Source organism: Hypanus sabinus, chromosome 19 (genome assembly GCF_030144855.1).
Source record: "Hypanus sabinus isolate sHypSab1 chromosome 19, sHypSab1.hap1, whole genome shotgun sequence".
Classification (NCBI taxonomy): Eukaryota; Metazoa; Chordata; class Chondrichthyes; order Myliobatiformes; family Dasyatidae; genus Hypanus; species Hypanus sabinus.
In genome coordinates, this window is record NC_082724.1 from 24,394,447 (window position 1) to 24,414,007 (window position 19,561).

Genomic DNA, 19,561 nt, shown 5'->3' on the forward strand with positions numbered 1-19,561 from the left:
ACCATCCAGCATCTGTCTCCAATTTCACCCTTACCACTCAACCCCCCTCACTCCTCTGTGATTCCATTTCCCTCTTGTCTGCCTTCTTCTATCATGTCACCCCACTGCCCTCCCCCACCCCATCCCAACATCAGACCACCAATCATATCTCACCAGTCCCCCTCTCCCCCTCTTTATACTGGCTATTTCCACTCTCGGTCTGCTTTCAACCCATAATATCGACGTTGTTTTCACTCATATAATTGCTCAGCTCACAGAGTTTGTCCGGCAGACTGTTTATGGGGCAGTAGTGGATTCTAACCAGTTGGAATTAAAAAAGATTAAAACTCCTGTTAATTCATCTGGAACAGTCCCCAGTTTATTTTTCTATTGTTTTTCTAATAGTTGAAATATTGTCTTAATCAAGAATTTTAAAAGTTTATTTGTCAGTATTTTGGATGGCAACTATTCTGGTATTAGTTCTTAATTTGTGTTTTATTCTGCTGGATGCATATCTTATTTCTTTAAATTCAATCCCTAATGTTACGTACTGTAGTAACCCATTTCTATTCCCTTGATTATTTTCACACCCTTCAGGAAGATCACATCTCAGATACCTTCCTCTGAGAACTTCCCAGTCATCGTCTTAATTCTGATCATTAACATCTGGGGTTGGTTGTAGTTTAACCCGAGTTTTCAGAGAGATAAAGGGGAAATAACACTTACTGGTCACTGTCTGTGACTGGTTGGTGCAAATTAGGTTTTATGACAAGAAAACTAAGTTGATCGGAAAGTCAAGTCTGGATATCAAAGTACTTGCAATATCTTTTGAAGGTAGAGGCTAGTTTTCAAGGACTGAAGGTTTGAGAGTGTGAAGAGAGTAGTTTTGAAAGTCGGGCAGGCTACACCTGCAGAAGAAGAGAGAACTGTTTACAATATATGCAAGCACTGGTGTCAGTAGAGTGGAAATTGGGTGTGTCTCATGAGCAAGGAAAACACAAGCATTGCCATTCAAAACCAATGGGCTGTCTTCAGAGTTAGGGTAGGTTTGAAGGAAAGTTAGCTTTGTGACCTAGGAGGAGGATGAAATCAGTTCAAATAGCTGAAAGATAGCTAGACATATGGCCTTGATCATTGTGACAAGGAACTACCGAAGCTCCTTGCCTGTTTTTAGATCTGTCAGCACTGTAGCTGAGGTTAATCATGAGCAGAATGAATGTATTTCAGTCGTCATAGACAGTAAAGAGATGAATAGATTTGGTAGAAAGTTGTAAGACTCAGTAGCATACATAATGTGGTCCATTAGTCTAAACTGTTAAAATGCAAAATCTTTTGGGGGTTCAGGGTTTTTTTTTCTTCATTTTGCTTTGAAGGGATTGTTATTTGTGCCAAGGCTGATTGATGATGTTTATGGAACTTGATGTCAAAATATCATAGTCTAAGTGAACATTGTCATTGCAGTTTATAAAAACCAGTGCATTAGGGGCTTGTCTTGACTCCAGTATATATTTCAAAGAATTTTGAATCTGATGGTGCTCTCCCCAGGATGAAAGAAATATGTTGTTCATACAATTTTTAAAATTTACATGAGAATTATGACTTCTAGCTAGATTTGGTTGCTATAATAAAATGAAACATGTTACTCTGCTTTATGATTGAAGAAATGTTACAAAATATTTATTTTGTTCCCAATACGATGAATTTCTGCTATAGTTTCTTAAATATTGTGCATAAACATGGATTATTTTTTTAAAGAACTAAAAAATAATTGCTTCCTGGACTCTATAATTTTACATAGATCTATTACATGTAACATTTGAGAATCTCTACCCAGGACAGTAATCACACCATCCTCAACCAGCTATGCTACTTCATCAAATTTGTGAAATATGATTTACCTTATATGATTTCCTGTTCCTACAGGATATAATGTAAAAATTGGACACTAAAATGTATGCTTTTCCTCCCCATTGGAAAATACATTTATATCATAATTGCAGACTAACCACCACAGACTCAAATGAAAATGCACGGAAATTGTTAAGAATGAGATACTATAATTTCCTTTCCTTATTAGGATATTATGTGGTAACAATTGAGCTACATAATGTTTAAATAGTCATATCATATACTTAGCTGTGGCTTGTTAGTATATTTATAGAAACATTACAAGCTTCCAAAGCATTTTAAGTATTGCTGAAGCTGTCACTGGTTGTACTCATACACTTGAATGGATATTTTGGGGATCAGTGAAAGTAAGAAAGACTCTGTCTAAATTGTTGAAATGCTGTTTGCAAGACACCAGGATCATATATCCTAATAATACCAGAAGCAAGATGGTATGTCATTACAGTGCTTTATTTGTGGTATCATGAGCAGTGCTTGTTTATGAAGTCATTTGTTCCATATAATTCGTATTTATTTCAACAACTTGGGTGCAAGCAGTGTGGAAAAAGGGGTAGAGTGCTGGATCCTGGACAGAGAGCAAAATATTTTGATTAGAAACTTCGAGGGGGTGGGGGAGAAATGACTTGGGCAGTGATGGAAAATCAGTAAAAATTGGCAGAAACGGCTACTTGGTGAGGTAGCTTGGATGATTGTGGCTGACCTGTGAATAAGTTGTTGTTCGTATAAGGCAGACTTTTGGAGGCCAATAAAGGAGGAATTGAGATTGTCCAGGAGGGATATAGAATGTGATAGAATAATGCAACATATGAACAGGCCTTTAGCTCCACAATTTTGTGCAGAACTCATTGATCTAGTGACAACTAATTAATACCCCTTCATTCTCTACATATTCATGTGCCTAAGAGCTTCTTAAGCACATCTATAGTATCTGCTCCACTACCACCCTAGTCTGCACATTCCAGGCACATACACTCCCTATATGTGTAAAAAAAAATACTTGCCCTGCACTTCTCCTTTGAACACTCCAACTCTCATCCTGTAACCTTAAAGACATGCCCTCTTCCATTAGACATTTTGACCTGAGGGGTGGGGAGGGAAGGAAAGTACCAGCTGTCTACTCTATCTGTGCCTCTTTATAATTCTCTAACCTCTATTAGTTGTCCTCTCAACCTCCACTGCTCTGAAAAACAAAAACAACTCCAGTTTGTCCAGCCTCTCCTTATAACACTCACCTTGTAGTGGTAAACCTTTTCAGTGCCTTCTCCAAAGCCTCCACATCCTACTGATAATGATCCAACCTGAGCTGAACACAAGTTCCCAGATTCAGACCAATCAAAGTTTTATAAAGCTGAATCTTGAACTCTGTACGTCAACTAATAAAGACAAACATGCCATATGTATTCATTACCACCTTCTCAACTTGTGTGGTCACTTGTGGGGAGCTATGGACTTGGACCCCAAGATTCTTCTATACATCAATGCTCACGGATCACCTAAAGTGTAACCCCTCACGCATCCTGACCAAACTTCCATTTTTTTCCCATGTCTGCAAATAATTCATATCCAAAAAGCACAAATCTTTTTGTCATCTGCAAGCTTCATCCAATTTATTTATAAACACTACCTGAAGTTGAAGACTATCTTTAGTGGAACTTGTTTGGTGCAAGTCTGGCACCGAACAAGTTTTGTTCAAACTGAACAAAAGAACTGGAGTTTTGGCAAAGCTGGAGAAACTAATTGGACATATTCAAGCAGTAGTAGTAGGAAATATCCAATTGGGTTTAGTTCTAGAACAGGAAGTTTAAAAACGTCAATCCATTTTGAGTAGGGATGAAGTTATCTTTAGGATTATGATCTATAGCAGATGTATCCAAATTTGGTTCATAGTAACTCCTGAATAAGGCCGCTGAGGTATTATGCCAGACTCCTTCTGTGTTAGTGCCTACCATACTTGAAAATACCAGCAACAATCACAAATCTTGGACTTCTGCTCTGACATGAAAATGTCTTTCCAGGCCCAAAAATGTGACCAACTTGAGTGAGCAGATTTGGAGTTCAGATTCATTGTTTGATTATGTGAATGTTTGATCTGAGTAACTGAAAGAATGAAATAGATGTCTGAATATGTCAGATTCAAGTAAAGGCTCCTGCTGTAAAACTGGAACATAGTATTTTATAATAAGTAGCCACTTACATAATGAAAATGTATTCTTTTTGTTAAGGAAGATTTTCTATGGTAACTAACACAAAATTCATCATTTTATCTAAGAATGCTTCCCAGATTGATTTGGAATTCCATTTGGATTAAGAGGGTGGCATTTATTTGCTTTGTTGTTCTTTAGTTCTTTCTAAAACCACAAATTCTATCTACAAGAAAGTAAAGCAGGATAGATAGTTCTTCACCTTCAGGCAGTACTTTCCAGTTATGGCTTGGCTTCGCAAACAAGGATTTAGAAAGGGGGCTGCCCACGCCTGCTGCAGGCTCGCTGGTGGCTGACGAAGTCAATACGGGACAGGCAGACCCAGCTGCAGTGGCTGCAACGGATGGTTGTAGACGTGGGCGTGTCCTTCAGCCTGTGCAATGGTTTTCTTAGGTGGAGTGCAGTGTGCACAGTACTGGCTCCACCCATTACACCCGGAGTTCATCTGCCATAGCCTAGCAAGCTGGGACGGTGACAGCGAGGTCTTCGGGTCGTAGGAGTTACATCAGAGTGTCCTTCTCCTTGGTGGATGGCCTGTCAAGGCTGACGAGCCCCATGTGCCCGGGTTTGGAGTCAGATTTGTCCTCCTTGTAGGCTGGCTGCTAACCAGGGCTAACGAGCCTTGCCTACCCATCCATTTATACCGCCAGACAATCAGTCGCGCCATAACATAGCAAGCTTGGTACTTTACAGTACAAGCACATGGAAGCACTAATAGCACTGAGTTCTCCCCCAGTGACAAACTGTCCTGACTTAGAAATCCATCACTGTTCCTTCAACATTGTTTGGGTCAGAGTTAGAAGCATAGAAAACCTACAGCACAATACAGGCCCTTTGGCCCACAAAGTTATGCTGAACATGTCCCTACCTTAGAAATTACTAGGCTTACCCATAGCCCTCTATTTTTCTAAGCTCCATCTACCTATCCAAAAGTCTCTTAAAAGGCCCTATCATATCCGCCTCCACCACCATTGCTGGCAGCCCATTCCATGCACTCACCACTCTCTGAGTAAAAAACTTACCCTTGACACCTTGTCTGTAGCTACTCCCCAGCACCTTAAATGTATGTCCTCTTGTTGCAACCATTTCAACCCTGGGAAAAAGCCTCTGGCTATCCACATAATCAGTGCCTTTCATCATCTTATACACCTCTGTCAGGTCACCCTTCATCCTCCATCGCTCCAAGGAGAAAAGGACAAGTTCACTCAACCTGTTTTCATAAGGCATGCTCCCCAATCCAGGCAACATCCTTGTAAATCTCCTCCGCATCCTTTCTATGGCTTTCACATCCTTCCTGTAGTGAGGTGACCAGAACTGAGAGTACTCCAAGTGGGGTCTGTCCAGGGTCCTATATAGCTGCAACTTTACCTTTCTACTCCTGTGCAATTCCACAATTAATGAAGGCCAATACACCATATGCCTTCTTAACCACAGAATCAACCTGCGCAGCTGCTTTGAGCATCCTATGGACTTGGACCCCAAGATCCCTCTGATCCTCCACACTGCCAAGAGTCTTACCATTAATACTATATTCTTCCATCATATTTGACCTACCAAAATGAACTACTTCACACTTATCTGGGTTGAACTCCATCTGCCACTTCTCAGCCCAGTTTTACATCCTATCAATGTCCCACTGTAACCTCTGACAGCCCTCCACACTATCCACAACACCTGTAACCTTAGTGTCATCAGCAAACTTACTAACCCATCCCTCCACTTCCCCATCCAGGTCATTTATAGAAATCATGAAGAGTAAGGGTCCCAGAACAGATCCCTGAGGCATACCACTAGTCACCGACCTCCATGCGGAATATGACCTGTCTACAACCACTCTTTGCCTTCTGTGGGCAAGCCAGTTCTGGATCCACAAAGCAATGTCCCCTTGGATCCCATACCTCCTTACATTCTCAATAAGCCTTGCATGGGGTACCTTATCAAATGCCTTGCTGAAATCCATATACACTACATCTACTGCTCTTCCTTCATCAACGTGTTTAGTCACATCCTCAAAAAATTCAGTCAGGCTCGTGAGGCATCATCTGCCCGTGACAAAGCAATGCTGACTTCTCCTAATTATATTATACCTCTCCAAATGTTCATAAATCCTGCCTCTCAGGATCTTCTCCATCAGCTTACCAACCACTGAAGTAAGACTCACTGGTCTATAATTTCCTGGGCTATCTCTACTACCTCTCTTGAATAAAAGAACAACATTTGCAAACCCTTCAATCCTCCGGAACCTCAAAGATCATCGCCAGAGGCTCAGCAATCTGCCTCGCCTCCCACAGTAGCCTGGGGTACATCTCATCTGATCCTGGCGACTTATCCAACTTGATGCTTTCCAAAAGCTCCAGCACATCCCCTTCCTTAATATCTACATGTTCAAGCTTTTCAGTCTGCTGCAAGTCAGTACTACAATCACCAAGATCCTTTTCCATAGTGAATACTGAAGTAAAGTATTCATTAAGAACATCTGTTATTTCCTCCGGTTCCATACACACCTTCCCATGTCACACTTGGTAGGACCTATTCTGTCATGTCTTATCCTCTTGCTCTTCACATACTTGTAGAATGCCTTGGAGTTTTCATTAATCCTGCCTGCCAAGGCCTTCTCATGGCCCCTTCTGGCTCTCCTAATTTCCTTTTTAAGCTCCTTCCTGTAAGCCTTATAATCTTCTAGATCTCTAACATTGCCTAGCTCTCTGAACCTTTTGTGAGCTTTTCTCTTATTCTTCTTCTTCTTCTTCCTCTTCCTCTTCTTCTGTTACCCAGCTTAATGGTGCATTACCACCACCTTCTGCTCCGGAGTGTGGATCAGATGATAGACTTACATTCTAAATCCCTTCACCCATTCACACACATGCACATACTCTACACTTTATCCTTCCTTCTTTGGTCATCCTAGTACCCTATTCCTGCTTATCCATCATATCCTATAAAAAAATACCCTGTATCTTTTAAGAAAGCTAAAAGTACCCTGACCTGTACCCTCTCGCCCATGCCCAGCAACCCTTTTACTGTGAATTCCTGCACCCCCAATTCCTTTAGATTAATTCTCATCATCTCTCTCTGTATCCCATACTTCCAGCAACTCAGAATTACATGTTCTACTGACTCCTCTTCCTGATATTCCTCGCTCAAGCCTGTCTGGTGGTTCCCTATAATTTTCAATGTTTTTCTTTTCTTTTTTACTAGATTTATTACAGACTTATTACATCACGGTTCCTGTATCCATAATTTCCATGTCTCATAGGAATGTACCTGTGCAGAGCTCCACACAAATATCCCCTGAACATTTGCTACATTTTTTCCGTACTTTTCCCTGAGAACCTCTGTTTCCAATTTAAGCCTACAATTTTCTCCCTGATAGCTTCATAATTCCACATACTCCAATTAAACGCTTTTCTAGCTTGTCTGTTCCTATCTCTCTCCAATGCAATTGTAAAAGAGATAGAATTATGATCACCATCTCCAAAATGCTCTCCCACTGAGAGATCTGACACCTGACCAGGTTCATTTCCCAAAACCAAATCAGAATCAGAATCAGACTTTAATCGCCAAGTACCTGAACACATACAAGGAATTTACTTCCGGCAACTGTTGTCTCTCTGCCCATAACAGATGATAAATATAAATTAAAATATAGATTATACATACAAGTAGTGCAATCCAAGTAATAGTTAGCCGACAGTTAACCGGCAGTTAACTGTTCAGCAAAGTGACCGCAGTAGGGAAAAAACTTCTCCAGTGCCTATTAGTCTTAGTCTGGAGGGATCTGAAGATTTGATTGACACCAAATCAAGCACAGTCTCTCCTCTTGTGGGCTTATCTACATATTGTGTCAAGAAACCTTCCTCGACACACCTAACAAACTCCACCCCATCTAAACCCTTTGCTCCAAGGAGATGCCAATCGATATTTGGGAAATTAAAATCTCCTATCATGACAACTCTGTTATTATTACAGCTTTCCAGGATCTGTTTCCTTATCTGCTCCTCAATATCCCTATTAGTATTGGGAAGCCTATTAAAAATAACACCCAGTAAAGTTATTGGCCCCTTCCTGTTCCTAATTTCCACCCACAGAGACTCCGTAGACAATCCCTCCATGGTGTTCACCTTTTCTGCAGCCGTGACACTATCTCTGATCAACAGTACCACGCCCCCACCCCTTTTGCCTTCCTCCCTGTCCTTTCTGAAGCATCTAAAACCCGGCACTTCTCTGTCCCTGAGCCATCCAAGTCTCTGTAATGGCCACCACATCATATCTCCGAGTACTGATCCACGCTCTAAGCTCATCTGCTTTGTTCACAGTACTCCTTGCGTTAAAATAAACACTCCGTCTGAGCGTGTCCCTTCTCTATCACCTGCTAGTTCCAGACTCAGTCTGGCAATATCAATAGCCACCTTTTTAAAAGCAGTTAAGGATGGGCAATAAGTACTTGATTTGTCAGCAAAGACATTCAGAGAATTTTTTTTAAGTATTTACTCTTTCATTTTTGTGCTTCTCCAAAGTCTCCACTCTTATGCTTGCTTTCGTCTCTGCAGTTGTAACCAGAACATGACAGTGTTACATTTGTATATAAGCTGCCAATTTATTTTGTAAACTAAATGTGAAAACTGGTTCTATATAGAAATGTTGCGTTATGGATTCACTTAAGTAATTTTTGATCTGCTCCATCATTCTCCGCGGGCCAGAGTGTTTGCATTAGAGCTTTGCTTTTAAAAGTTAAGCCTTTGACTTGCCCACTTTATACATAAAAATTGACCTTAGATGATAAAGCAGAAATTGAAAGTCATTGGGAGACAGTTTGTAAAGAGGAAAACAGAGTTTAGAGATTATGGGAAAGATATGTACACTTTAACATTAACAATCAAGTCTAAAGTAACGACTCTGTGGGATATACAGGACAGAATATGCTACAAAGCCCAACCACTGAATGCTGGTGTTTATGCTTCACTTTCCTGTGTCTTCTAACTCATCCAGCATAGCCTCTGTTCAGTCTCCCTAGATGTTTTTTCTTAAAATATCTTGTGGCATGATTTTACAATTTTCATCATATTCCTTTGAATTCTTTCTTTCTTTGTTGACTGTCTTCTGAACAAGTACATTTGCACTACTATTTCTGAGTACATTATTTCATAACTCATCATTTTACCCTTTTCAAGAGAAAATAAACTTTGCTATACATCCTGTTTTGAGTTGTTAAATTTTGCTTCTTTAGTACTTCATCTCATTTGAACTCAATCCATTATGTCTATATAAAATAGCAAGCATTACTGTCGGTGGTCCTCCAAATGTGGTTCAGAATCAGGTTTAATATCACCAGCATACATTATGAAATTTGTTACCTTTGTGGCTTCAATGCATAATAATAGAGGAAAAACTGTGAATTACAGTAATAATGTATACTGCATATTAAATAGTTAAATAGTACAAAAGTAGAAATTTTAAAAAGTAGTTAATTACTTTTCATAGGTTCAATGTCCATTGAAAAATCCAATGTCAGTGGAGAAGAAGCTGTTCCTGAATTGTTGAGTGTGTGCTTTCAGGCTTCTGAACCTCTTTTCTGATGGTAGTAATGAGAACAAGGCATGACCTGGGTGATTGGGGTCCTTAATGATGGATTGCACCTTTCTTAAGGCATCACTCCATGAAGATGTCCTGGATACTACGGAGACTAATGCCTATAGTGGAGCTGACTATGCTTACAACTCTCTGCAGCTTATCTCAATCCTGTGCAGTAGCCAGCCACCCAACCCCCGTACCAGACAGTGACGCAGCCAGTTAGAATGTTCTCCACAGTACATCTGTGGAAATTTATGGTTACATACCAAATTTCCTCTAGCTTCTGTAGTGCCTTCTTTGTAGTTGTATCGATAAGTTGGATCCAGGATAGATCCTCAGAGATATTGATACCTAGGAACTTGAGATTGCTTACTCTTTCTGCTACTGATCCCTCTATGGGGACTGGTGTTGTTTTCTCATCTTGCCCCTGCTGAAGTCCAGAATCTGGTCTTATTGACGTTGAGTGCAAGGTTGTTGTTGCCACACCAGTCAACAAGCTGATATATTGCACTCCTGTACGTTGTCTTGTCACCATCTGAAATTCTGCCAACAATAGGTTGTGTTATCAGCAAATTTATAGATGGCATTTGAGTTGTGTCTAGCCACACAGTCATGAGTATAGAGAGAGTAGAGTAGTCGACTAAGCACACATCCCTGAGTTGCGCCAGTGCTGATTGTCAGTGAGGTTGTCAGGTTTTGGAGCTTTTCGATCAGAACTGTAGGGATGATTGCATTAAATGCTGAGCTGTAATCATTAAACAGCACCATGACATAGGTATTAGTATTGTCCAGGTGACCCAAGGGTGCATGAAGAGCCAATGTGATAGCATTTGTTGTAGACCTATTGTGGACGTAGGCAAATTGCAGTGGGCCCAGGTCCTTATTGAGACAGGAGCTATTCTAGCCATAACCAACCTCTTCAGCACTTCATCACTGTAGATGTGGGTGCAACTGGGTGATAGTAGTTAAGGCTGCTCACCCTGCTCTTCTTGGGAACTGGTATGATTGTTGCCATTTTGAAGCAGGTGGGAACTTCCAACTGTATCACTGAGAGACTGAAAATGTCTGTGAACACACCTGCCAGTTGGTAGGCACAAGTTTTCATCGGAGCCTGTCACCTTGCGAGGGTTCACCTACTTGAAAGACAATCTGATGACGGCCTCTTACACAGAGATCGTAGGGTCACCGGATGCCATAATTCAATACTTCCAGCCTTTTTGTCTGTCTTGAAATCAGTACTACTGTTTGATTTTCTTTCACATTCCTATTTTCCTACCGACTTTATATTATTAGCTATTTGACATTTATGCTTTTGATCCAAAATGTCAAACCTTCTCATAATTGTGAATAACAAGTAGTCCCAGTGAGGATCCTTGTAGGATGATCTTCACCACTCTGAGCAGTTAAGAGAATTCAGTGCAGAGGAGAGCATTCCTACCTGGCTATCTGTTCTGCTATTTGTTCCATGATTATACATACTTTAATTTTATTCATTTATCTATTACCATACCAGTGGACCTGGACTTCAAAGGCCAAGAGAGTGGAACTGACCCATTTCCACTTTAAAAACTCTCATACACAGATCTCCTATCATTGTTGGATATGATGGACAACCAACACACATTATGAAGCAACTTTAGCAAATTACATCTACAGAATTAACCTTGGATTATCTATGTCTTACTTCTTCAAAGAATTGTAAGGAATATACTTCTAAATGTGTCTATGCAAGGTCATTCCCCATATTGTGTTTTGAATAGCATAAATGTCCTTTAAGTATGCTAAAAATAATAAGTTTCTAACTTTATCACTATAATACATGTTGCATGAATTCCTGTTTTTTTCCTTCGTAAGGGTTTGTATTATTTCTCCCACTGTCGGACTTCTGAACATGTTCTAGATCTCTTTAAATTTAGGTACAGAAGCCAATCCTCTAGATCTATGTTTTTTTTTTGGAAAATTATTAAATTTAAATACTGGCATCAGTGCTGTTTAATTTTTTTAAAATACACTGTCACAATCTGTACTGACTGGGGATTTTACCTTGTGTGTGATTGGTTTATTTAATTCTCAGGTTCATTTCCTACTGCTGTCTGTATGGAGTTTGAACATTCTCCTTGTGACTGTGTGGGTTTCCTTCGGGTGCTAAAGTTTGCTATACCACATTCCAAAGATGTATGGGTTATAGATAGAAAGTTGTGGGCAAGTTGTGATGGTGCCAGAACCATGGCAACACTTGTGAGCTACCTCCAGTACAACCACCGACTGTTGGTTATTGATGCAAAAGGCACATTCCATTCTATGTTTCAATGTACATATGACAAATAAATCTTTAAATGCTTATGTAGATGTGTTAATATTATTTCTGTCATTGTGTCCATTTGATCAGCCATTCCAACAGATGTTCAGGCAAATCATTTAATGTTTCTTACTTTTCTCAGTCACAACTGTCATTTTACCTATCTGTATTTCCATTGCTATCATGAATTTCTCTGTATTTATTTTCATTGCCCTCAGTTTTGTTTATGACTTTAATCATCCAAGATGTCTCCTTGGCATTTAGTTTCTTCCTGTTTATGGGAGTACATTTTTCCAGGAAACACTCTTCTTTGCTAAGAAGTGGCATGATGGTGCAGTTGCCCTAGGGGCTTAGGTTTGACCCTGTCCATAGGTGCTGCCCTTTGTGGTATTTGCATGTTCTCTTTGTGATCACATTGGGTTTTTTTCCCCATTTCTCAAAGTCATGTTGGTGGGGTAATTGGCTATTGTAAATTATCTTTTGGTCAGGATTAATGGCAGAAATAATTAAAGCCGTGTTACTGGACTTTTAGAAATAGTAATTTGCTGGGGGTAAATGGAAGTAAAGAGAGAGGAAATGGGACGAATGAGCTTCCCCAATTACACAGTATGGTCCGAAATGGCCATCTATATCATAACAAGTATAAGATCTATTATACATTGCTGTAATCCTGTATAGTTCATTTTATCTTCCTAATCCCTCAGATTCTACTCTTAGCAAAATTCTTTTGACTGACGATGACTTATCAGAAAGTGCATTATATTATTATCCCTGTTTCCTAAATATTCTCCGAACTGATCATACCCACTCAACTTCATTCTGCTGTTTCAAGCTTCTTACTGGATCAGTGGGAAACTTACTGACTTTAAGAACTTCTTTCTGCGGCAATAACTTTCAGGGTATTTTAAATCTCCCATGATGATTAGTCTTTAAGTTATTTGTTAATTTCTTCTTTTGTGGCCTTCTGCTATGAGGTGGCCTGCTCACTGCCCTATAAGACTGGTTTGATCCTCAGTTACTGTTTACATTTTTTAATCCATTCAAGGGATGTGGAATTTTCAGGCTGAGCCAGCTTTTAATTGCCTTTGAAAGGTGGTGCTAACCTGCCTTCTTGAAGTGTTCAGGATTTGCACGATACTGCTAGGGAGAGTGTTCCAGGGTTTTGACCCAATGGCAGTAAAGAAAGGGTGAAATATTTACAAGTCAGAATGGTGTGTGTCTCGGAGGGCAATTTCCAGATGGTGGTGTTCCCATGCTTTTGTTGCCTTTGTCCTTGTGGCTGATGGAGGTTGTGGTTTTAGATGGTAGTGTCTAAGGAGACTTGGTCTGTTCCTGAAGTGCATTGTGTAGATCAGGGGTCGGCACCCTTTTTGCCTCTCTGGGCCGGATCGCATTTTAATGAGTGGACGGTGGGCCAGATAAATGCTATAAAAAATTTGAAATATGGGAATTATCCATTTAAATACATCTAGTTATGTTTTGCCTCAAAATTAATGAATAACCCATGCTAGAAAAATCATTTGTGCTTAACCAAAGATGCCAATTAGTAATCAAAGGACTCAGTTACAATTTATTTCAATCAAGGCATCTTGAATCTATTAAAAGGGCACAAAGAATCTTTAAACATAAGATGTATGAGCATGAGGCATTGAATGGTGGTAAATTAAGTATAATAAAATTTTTTTAATGCAAATTGTCGATAAATCAATGTGAAACTTGATGCTATTTGTTGCTTGAAAGCTTCTCAATATTGAGGGTCAGACTTGTTGATTACAAGAGCAAGTCATTATCCAGATGGACATCAGTCAATCATGTTCTCAAATGGTTCTTGGTGTGCTTTGTTTTTGAAAATAATTGCTCACACAGATAAGTGCTGCCAAACAATGATGCCATCTTTTTTGCATGGTCCACTAAGTCAGGATACTTCCTACTTGGATGAATATATTTTCTATAGAAGTCAAGCACTGACGCATCTTCAGAATGAAATTTCGATCTCAATATGTCTTCACACTGCATCTCAATCAATTCCATTTGAAAAATTTCTGATGCAGTGTCCACTTCACATCAAATGGAGTAGCAAACAGCTTGAACTCATTTGCATGCAAGGGAAAATCAGCAAAATGAGATGAAAACTCTTTTCTCAATTCATGGACCATATTCACAAAAAATTTCTAGGCAAATGAGACAAACTGGTTTCCCAGCTTGCTCAATGAAGAAGTGATCTAGTATCCAAGTGTCTTGGAAATTTCAGCTCTCAGTGTCTACCTACCTGCGTTTTACATTCATTGCCATTGGAATTTTTTTGTTCGATTTTATTTCAAAACGCGAGTTATTCAGCAAGTGTCGTAGCACATGTAAATATCTGGATATATAGCATGGATTTCTTGTTAAAAAACAGTGACACTGTTTCTATTTACAAATTTGAACAATCCCATCTGAAAACCTGCACGTGCACGGAAAGTATCTAATACATATTAATAAGGTAGTCTGCCTTCCCATCATTCATATATACCAATGTTTGGTTTGGAACAAAATGGAACCTGGGTCCAGTGTAACAAGACGCCATGTACGTCCATCAGTGTGGTAGTGTGAAACACTCAGAATAAGGAAAAATCGCTTGCGGGATAAGCATAGTATCCTAATATTTGCTCACGGGCCATAGGTTGCCTACCCCTGGTGTAGTTGGTGCAAACTGCTGCTTTGATGCATTAGAGTGAAGTGAGGAAATGATTGTGCATGGGGTATATATTAACTAAGCTGTTATGTCCTTTATGGTATAAACCTCCTTGGATTTGGTTGAAGCTGCATTTATCCAGCAAAGTGGAAAGTCTGCCATTGTACTCCTGATTTAAGACTTGTAGATGGAAAACTGACTTTGGGGAGTAAGGAGGTGAGTTCATTATTGCAGGATTCCTAGCCTCTGACACAGTCTTGGAGCCACATTGTGATGTGGCTACTCCGCTTCAGTTTCTGGTCCACTGTCACTCCCAGGATATTGATACCACAGGATGCCGGAGAGTGATAGCTGTATTTTCTGTAGTTTGATAGTGTCATTGTCTGTCATTTGTGTGACATGAATGTTACTTGCCACCTATCAGTACAGGCTTGGATATTGTCCATATCTTCGTCCATGTGGAGCTGAGCTGTTTCATTATCTGAGTTATTGTGCTGGTGCTGAATATTATAAAACTGTCAATGAGCTTCCCTACCACTGACCTTACAATTGGTTGGGCCTTGGACATCACCCTGAGGAACTCTCACAAAAGTATCCTGTGGCTGAGATGAATCATCTTTAACCACCACAACTATCTTTCCTTGGACTAGGTATGATTCCAGACAGCGGTAGGTTTTACCACCAGGGCTCCTGGATGTTGTTCTTGTCCAAGTACTGCATTAATGTCAAGTTAGCCACTGGAGTTCAGTCTCTAATGTTAATGTCCATATCCGGATTAAGGCTGTAATGAAGACAAGAGCTGAATGACTTTGGTGGAACCCAAGTGGATTTTCAGTGAGCAGGTTGCTGTGAAGCTACTGTTACTTTATCCCTTCCATCCCTTTGCTAATGATCAAGAGTACATTAATGGGGCGTGATTTGGCCAGGTTGTATTGTGCTGCTGCTTCTAGACAGAATATAACTCAGCAATTTTCCACATTACAGGGTAGATGTGAGTGTTGTAGTTGCACTGGAACAGCTTAACCATGAGCATGGCAAATTCTGGAGCACAAGTTTTCAGCTCTATTGCTGGAGTATTATCTTTATACATACAGTTTCTATTTCTGACTCCTAACAGCCAAACAAGAATTTAGCTACTGCGATTAGCTTCTTTTTCCTCCTTATCTTTTTTCAAGTATGCGAATCCTTCAATGTTTAATTGATGTTTCTCTCGCCATATCTCAGTAGTTCCTACTCTACTTGATTCGTTATATAATTATGTCAAATTCCTGAATTTTATATGCTATGGGCATTTCTGCACAGATTGTTTAAGCCATTTTTAAAAACAGTTCATTTTAATTTAAACACAAAATACACTGCAGATGCTAGGGTCAAATGTAGTGCGTGTCATTTTAATTTATACTCTTAAAGCCCTATAACCACCTCCAGGTATTTTCTGTGATCCTTTCGTTAATTTACCTTAGGAATAACTCTGAACATTTAAAAGGTGAAAATGACAGAGGCCAGAAGTTTTACCATAAATGTTTAAGTTGCAAAATTAATTTTTATCTGAAAGAGCTTAAGGTTGTAAAGTTTCTTTTTTTAATTTGAAAGAGTTTACTGCTTGTAAATTAAATGCTTTAAACTGAAATAAGAACTAGGAATCTTGGCCACAGAACATACTATAGATCCTGTTAAATTAATCAGTTGTTTCATATTTATAGACCTTCATGGAAAGAAGCTTAAGAAAATTTATTTAGCATCACAACATTGAGATTCTGAAGGCATTCAGAAAACAATGCGTCATGAAACTGAATATTCTTTACCTGAGATGGCCATTTATCAAAATTATGTTAAGAACAACTAGCTCTGCATCTTCAGCCAGTTGGCAAGCAATCAATCTCCTCCACCAAACAAAAGCATAGCTATTTTAGCCAGGCAGCTGTGCACTTACTTGAAGCTTCAGCTTGATGATGTGACCATTTGTGGAAGATGAGAGAAGCTATCAGCATTTTGTGAATATGTGGAAGTGCTCATATTATCTTTTAGAGACATTTTTTAAAAGTTGAAATCTAGAATTCATTCAGAATTCATCTATGAGGTATAGTTTCAGTTGTGTTTTTCTAATTTAACTACCAGTCATTAAATGGTAGAGGAACAAATCACTTAGCTTTCTGAACGAAGTTTTGTGTGACCCTCTGCTTATAGTGGACTATTCTGTCTACTCAGAAAATCAGCTGGAAGCGAAGGAATCTGATATGTCTGACACACTCAGCCCAAGTAAGGACCGGAGCAGCGACGACACTACAGGTAATTTTGCTTAAAGATTAAAGCATTTTTTTTTAAATGCTGCTTTTTTTTGTTTGAATTGTATCAAATTAAATTTGAAAATTAAACTCCTTATGCTCTGTAATCTAATTAATTATTTTTATAATTCTGGTATCCTGATTCTGTTAACCTTTAGTTAAATAGAACGCTTAGAAGAGTCAGTGAACAGAAGTAAGTTTTCTGAATTGAAATGAAAAATATTTTGCTATTACAGTTTAAGTTTCACTCTGCTTATCTATCATTTTGAAGAGAATTTAATTTTGCATCCAAATGTATACATTGGACTGTTAGTAAAGTTGGACTATTCAGTTTATTGATTTCAATTCTGTTTGCTTTAAACATCTTTCCTTGAATAGTTCGTCACAGCATCAGTTACTCTTAACAGTTACAGAAAGTTTCTTTTTATCTACAGTATTTGAACTTCATCCTTTATTTCCTACAGAATTTTAAATATTGTTCATTATTTAAATTGCATTATTTAAAGCAGGTAATTAATATTAAAATCTTGCACATATTAATGGAAAACTCGATCTTCATCAAGTTTTCATAATGTCTAACAAATTTCTCTGTGCTTTTGATCTTAACTGAATTTTAAATGACTCATATAATGGCTGTGACAAATCAGCATTTGCAGATTTTATTTGCCAAATGTTCTGTAAAGTTTACACTATTTTTGGAGGAAAGGGTGCTGGTTTTAGTCATTTAGTCAACCTAATAACTGCATTTGCTATGATCTGTAGTTCTTTTGGGAGCTGTCTGCCTTCACTGTGAAAAACTATCTACCACTGCTGTTGTTGCATAAATTTAAACTTGTATCTTTAAAACTAAAAACAGATTGCCAAATGGATGAACAGGAACTGAACGAATCTCTAACTAAGGTTTCATTATTGAAAGGTAAGGATTATATGTTTTGAGGGTGGGCTGGAATGAAATTTTTTTGTGTCTTAAGAAACACAAAAAATGGTTGTACACATGGTTGTACAATTTTTTCATTCTAAAATGCCTTTTTTACATTCAGTACATTCATAATTATCCAATAAATTTTACTTATGTTTATTTTAAATCACCATAATTTTAATTCCTTTCTTTTCAGTTAAGACTTTAATATTTCTATAGCTTTAAGATCTTAGTTACCAATGCTCACATGTCAAAATTTTGATTCTCCTAAGGCAAAGCTTTACTTGTAAAAACAAAGATTTTGTTGGTTAATGATTGAGGTCTAATACAAAGCATGGCTGTAAGTGTAACAGAATGCTTTGGGTGGATTACTAATTATCTGTATCTTTCCTGCATTTTACATATTTTAGGAGCATGGATATATTAACTTACTTCCACCCTCACCCTTGATGTACTAGTTGCAAACTCTAACTATGCACACATAGGAAATGTTAATTTGCACTCAGCTTGATCTGCCCTTGTTTGGTCTGCTTTTTGTGCTGATGCAGATCTCCAAGTGACATCTAGTGTTCAGGTAGAGAACTTATATTCTCTGACAGAACTGTACTTTCCACTTAGTGGGTTGGTCGCTCAACAGCATTTTTTGAGATGCAAAATGATTATTTATGATCTTCGGTGTAACTTTTTCAGACTCTGTAAACGTGGCCTTATAGAGCAGCATTGGCATGAATGGGTGGGGGTGTGAAACATCTTTCTGCATTGGAAAGCAGCTGAGTGGTTTTATAAAATAAAACATTGTTTCATTTGAAAGATCCTAATATCATTTTCTCAGAACGAAGCACATTGATATGAAAAGTACAGAGTATTGTTAAGGCAGGTACTCTGCTGAGTTGCAATCTATTCTTACGGTGTTCTGGAAATTAAAGAATATCCAACAGTGACGTATTCTGGGTGGTGTAAGTTTAACCAGTGACAGAAGTCTGCTTGCCTTCTGACTATATATAGACTTCTACGTGCAATTTACATATAAACATTGCATGGCAGTTCTCAGCTGATTGACTTTGCATAACAAAGTATTTTGTTAAAACAATCGCAAGCTTAGTTTTGCTGGTGTTCTCAATATTATGATATAACTTAGCAACTTATTTTGTGTTAACTAAAGATTCAGTCATCAGAAGAAACAATGATATAGCTATCCATATTTCAGTGTGTTCTACTTAGATTTTTAAATTAAATAAAAAATTATTTTATTTTTGTAAAGATTGGCTACTGAAACTAATTCATTGTAGCAAAGGTTATTTTTAAGAAGCCACTAGGAAAAACAACATTTTATAAGGGCAACTACCATTATAAGTACAGCTTGGTGAAAATTTTACTGCAAAAGAATAAGATGAGATATTTGTTCTACAGCTTAATTCCATTTACATTGATAAGCATCAATAACCGATACAGGACATGGATGAAAACAAAATACATCTCTGGTTTAGTGTAATGAAATCTAAAGTGATAATTATGTTTTCCTAGCCTCAGTAATGCAGAACAAGGGCTTTTGTTTAACTCCTGTTCCCTTATTTCCTTTATTCATCTTGCTGAAATATTGTGAAATACATGCGCTTACTACATTAAATGCTACATCCAATATGTTACTGTTTGGAAGGCAAATAATGAGCAGTTTGTGTTTTTGTTCTAAAATGCTAAAACATCACTAATTGATGTGTAAATTGT

General features: G+C 38.4%; 1 protein-coding gene across 5 annotated transcripts in view; it reads left to right on the forward strand.

Annotated features, from left to right (window-relative positions):
- Positions 1–19,561, forward strand: part of slmapa (sarcolemma associated protein a) — a 190,373-nt gene that overhangs the window by 129,218 nt on the left and 41,594 nt on the right. For all 5 annotated transcript variants that reach the window (XM_059944200.1, XM_059944198.1, XM_059944203.1 and 2 more), the window contains 2 exons: positions 16,841–16,921; positions 17,774–17,833. In XM_059944200.1, coding sequence (XP_059800183.1) covers positions 16,841–16,921; positions 17,774–17,833 — 141 coding nt within the window. The remainder of the gene's footprint in view (positions 1–16,840; positions 16,922–17,773; positions 17,834–19,561) is intronic.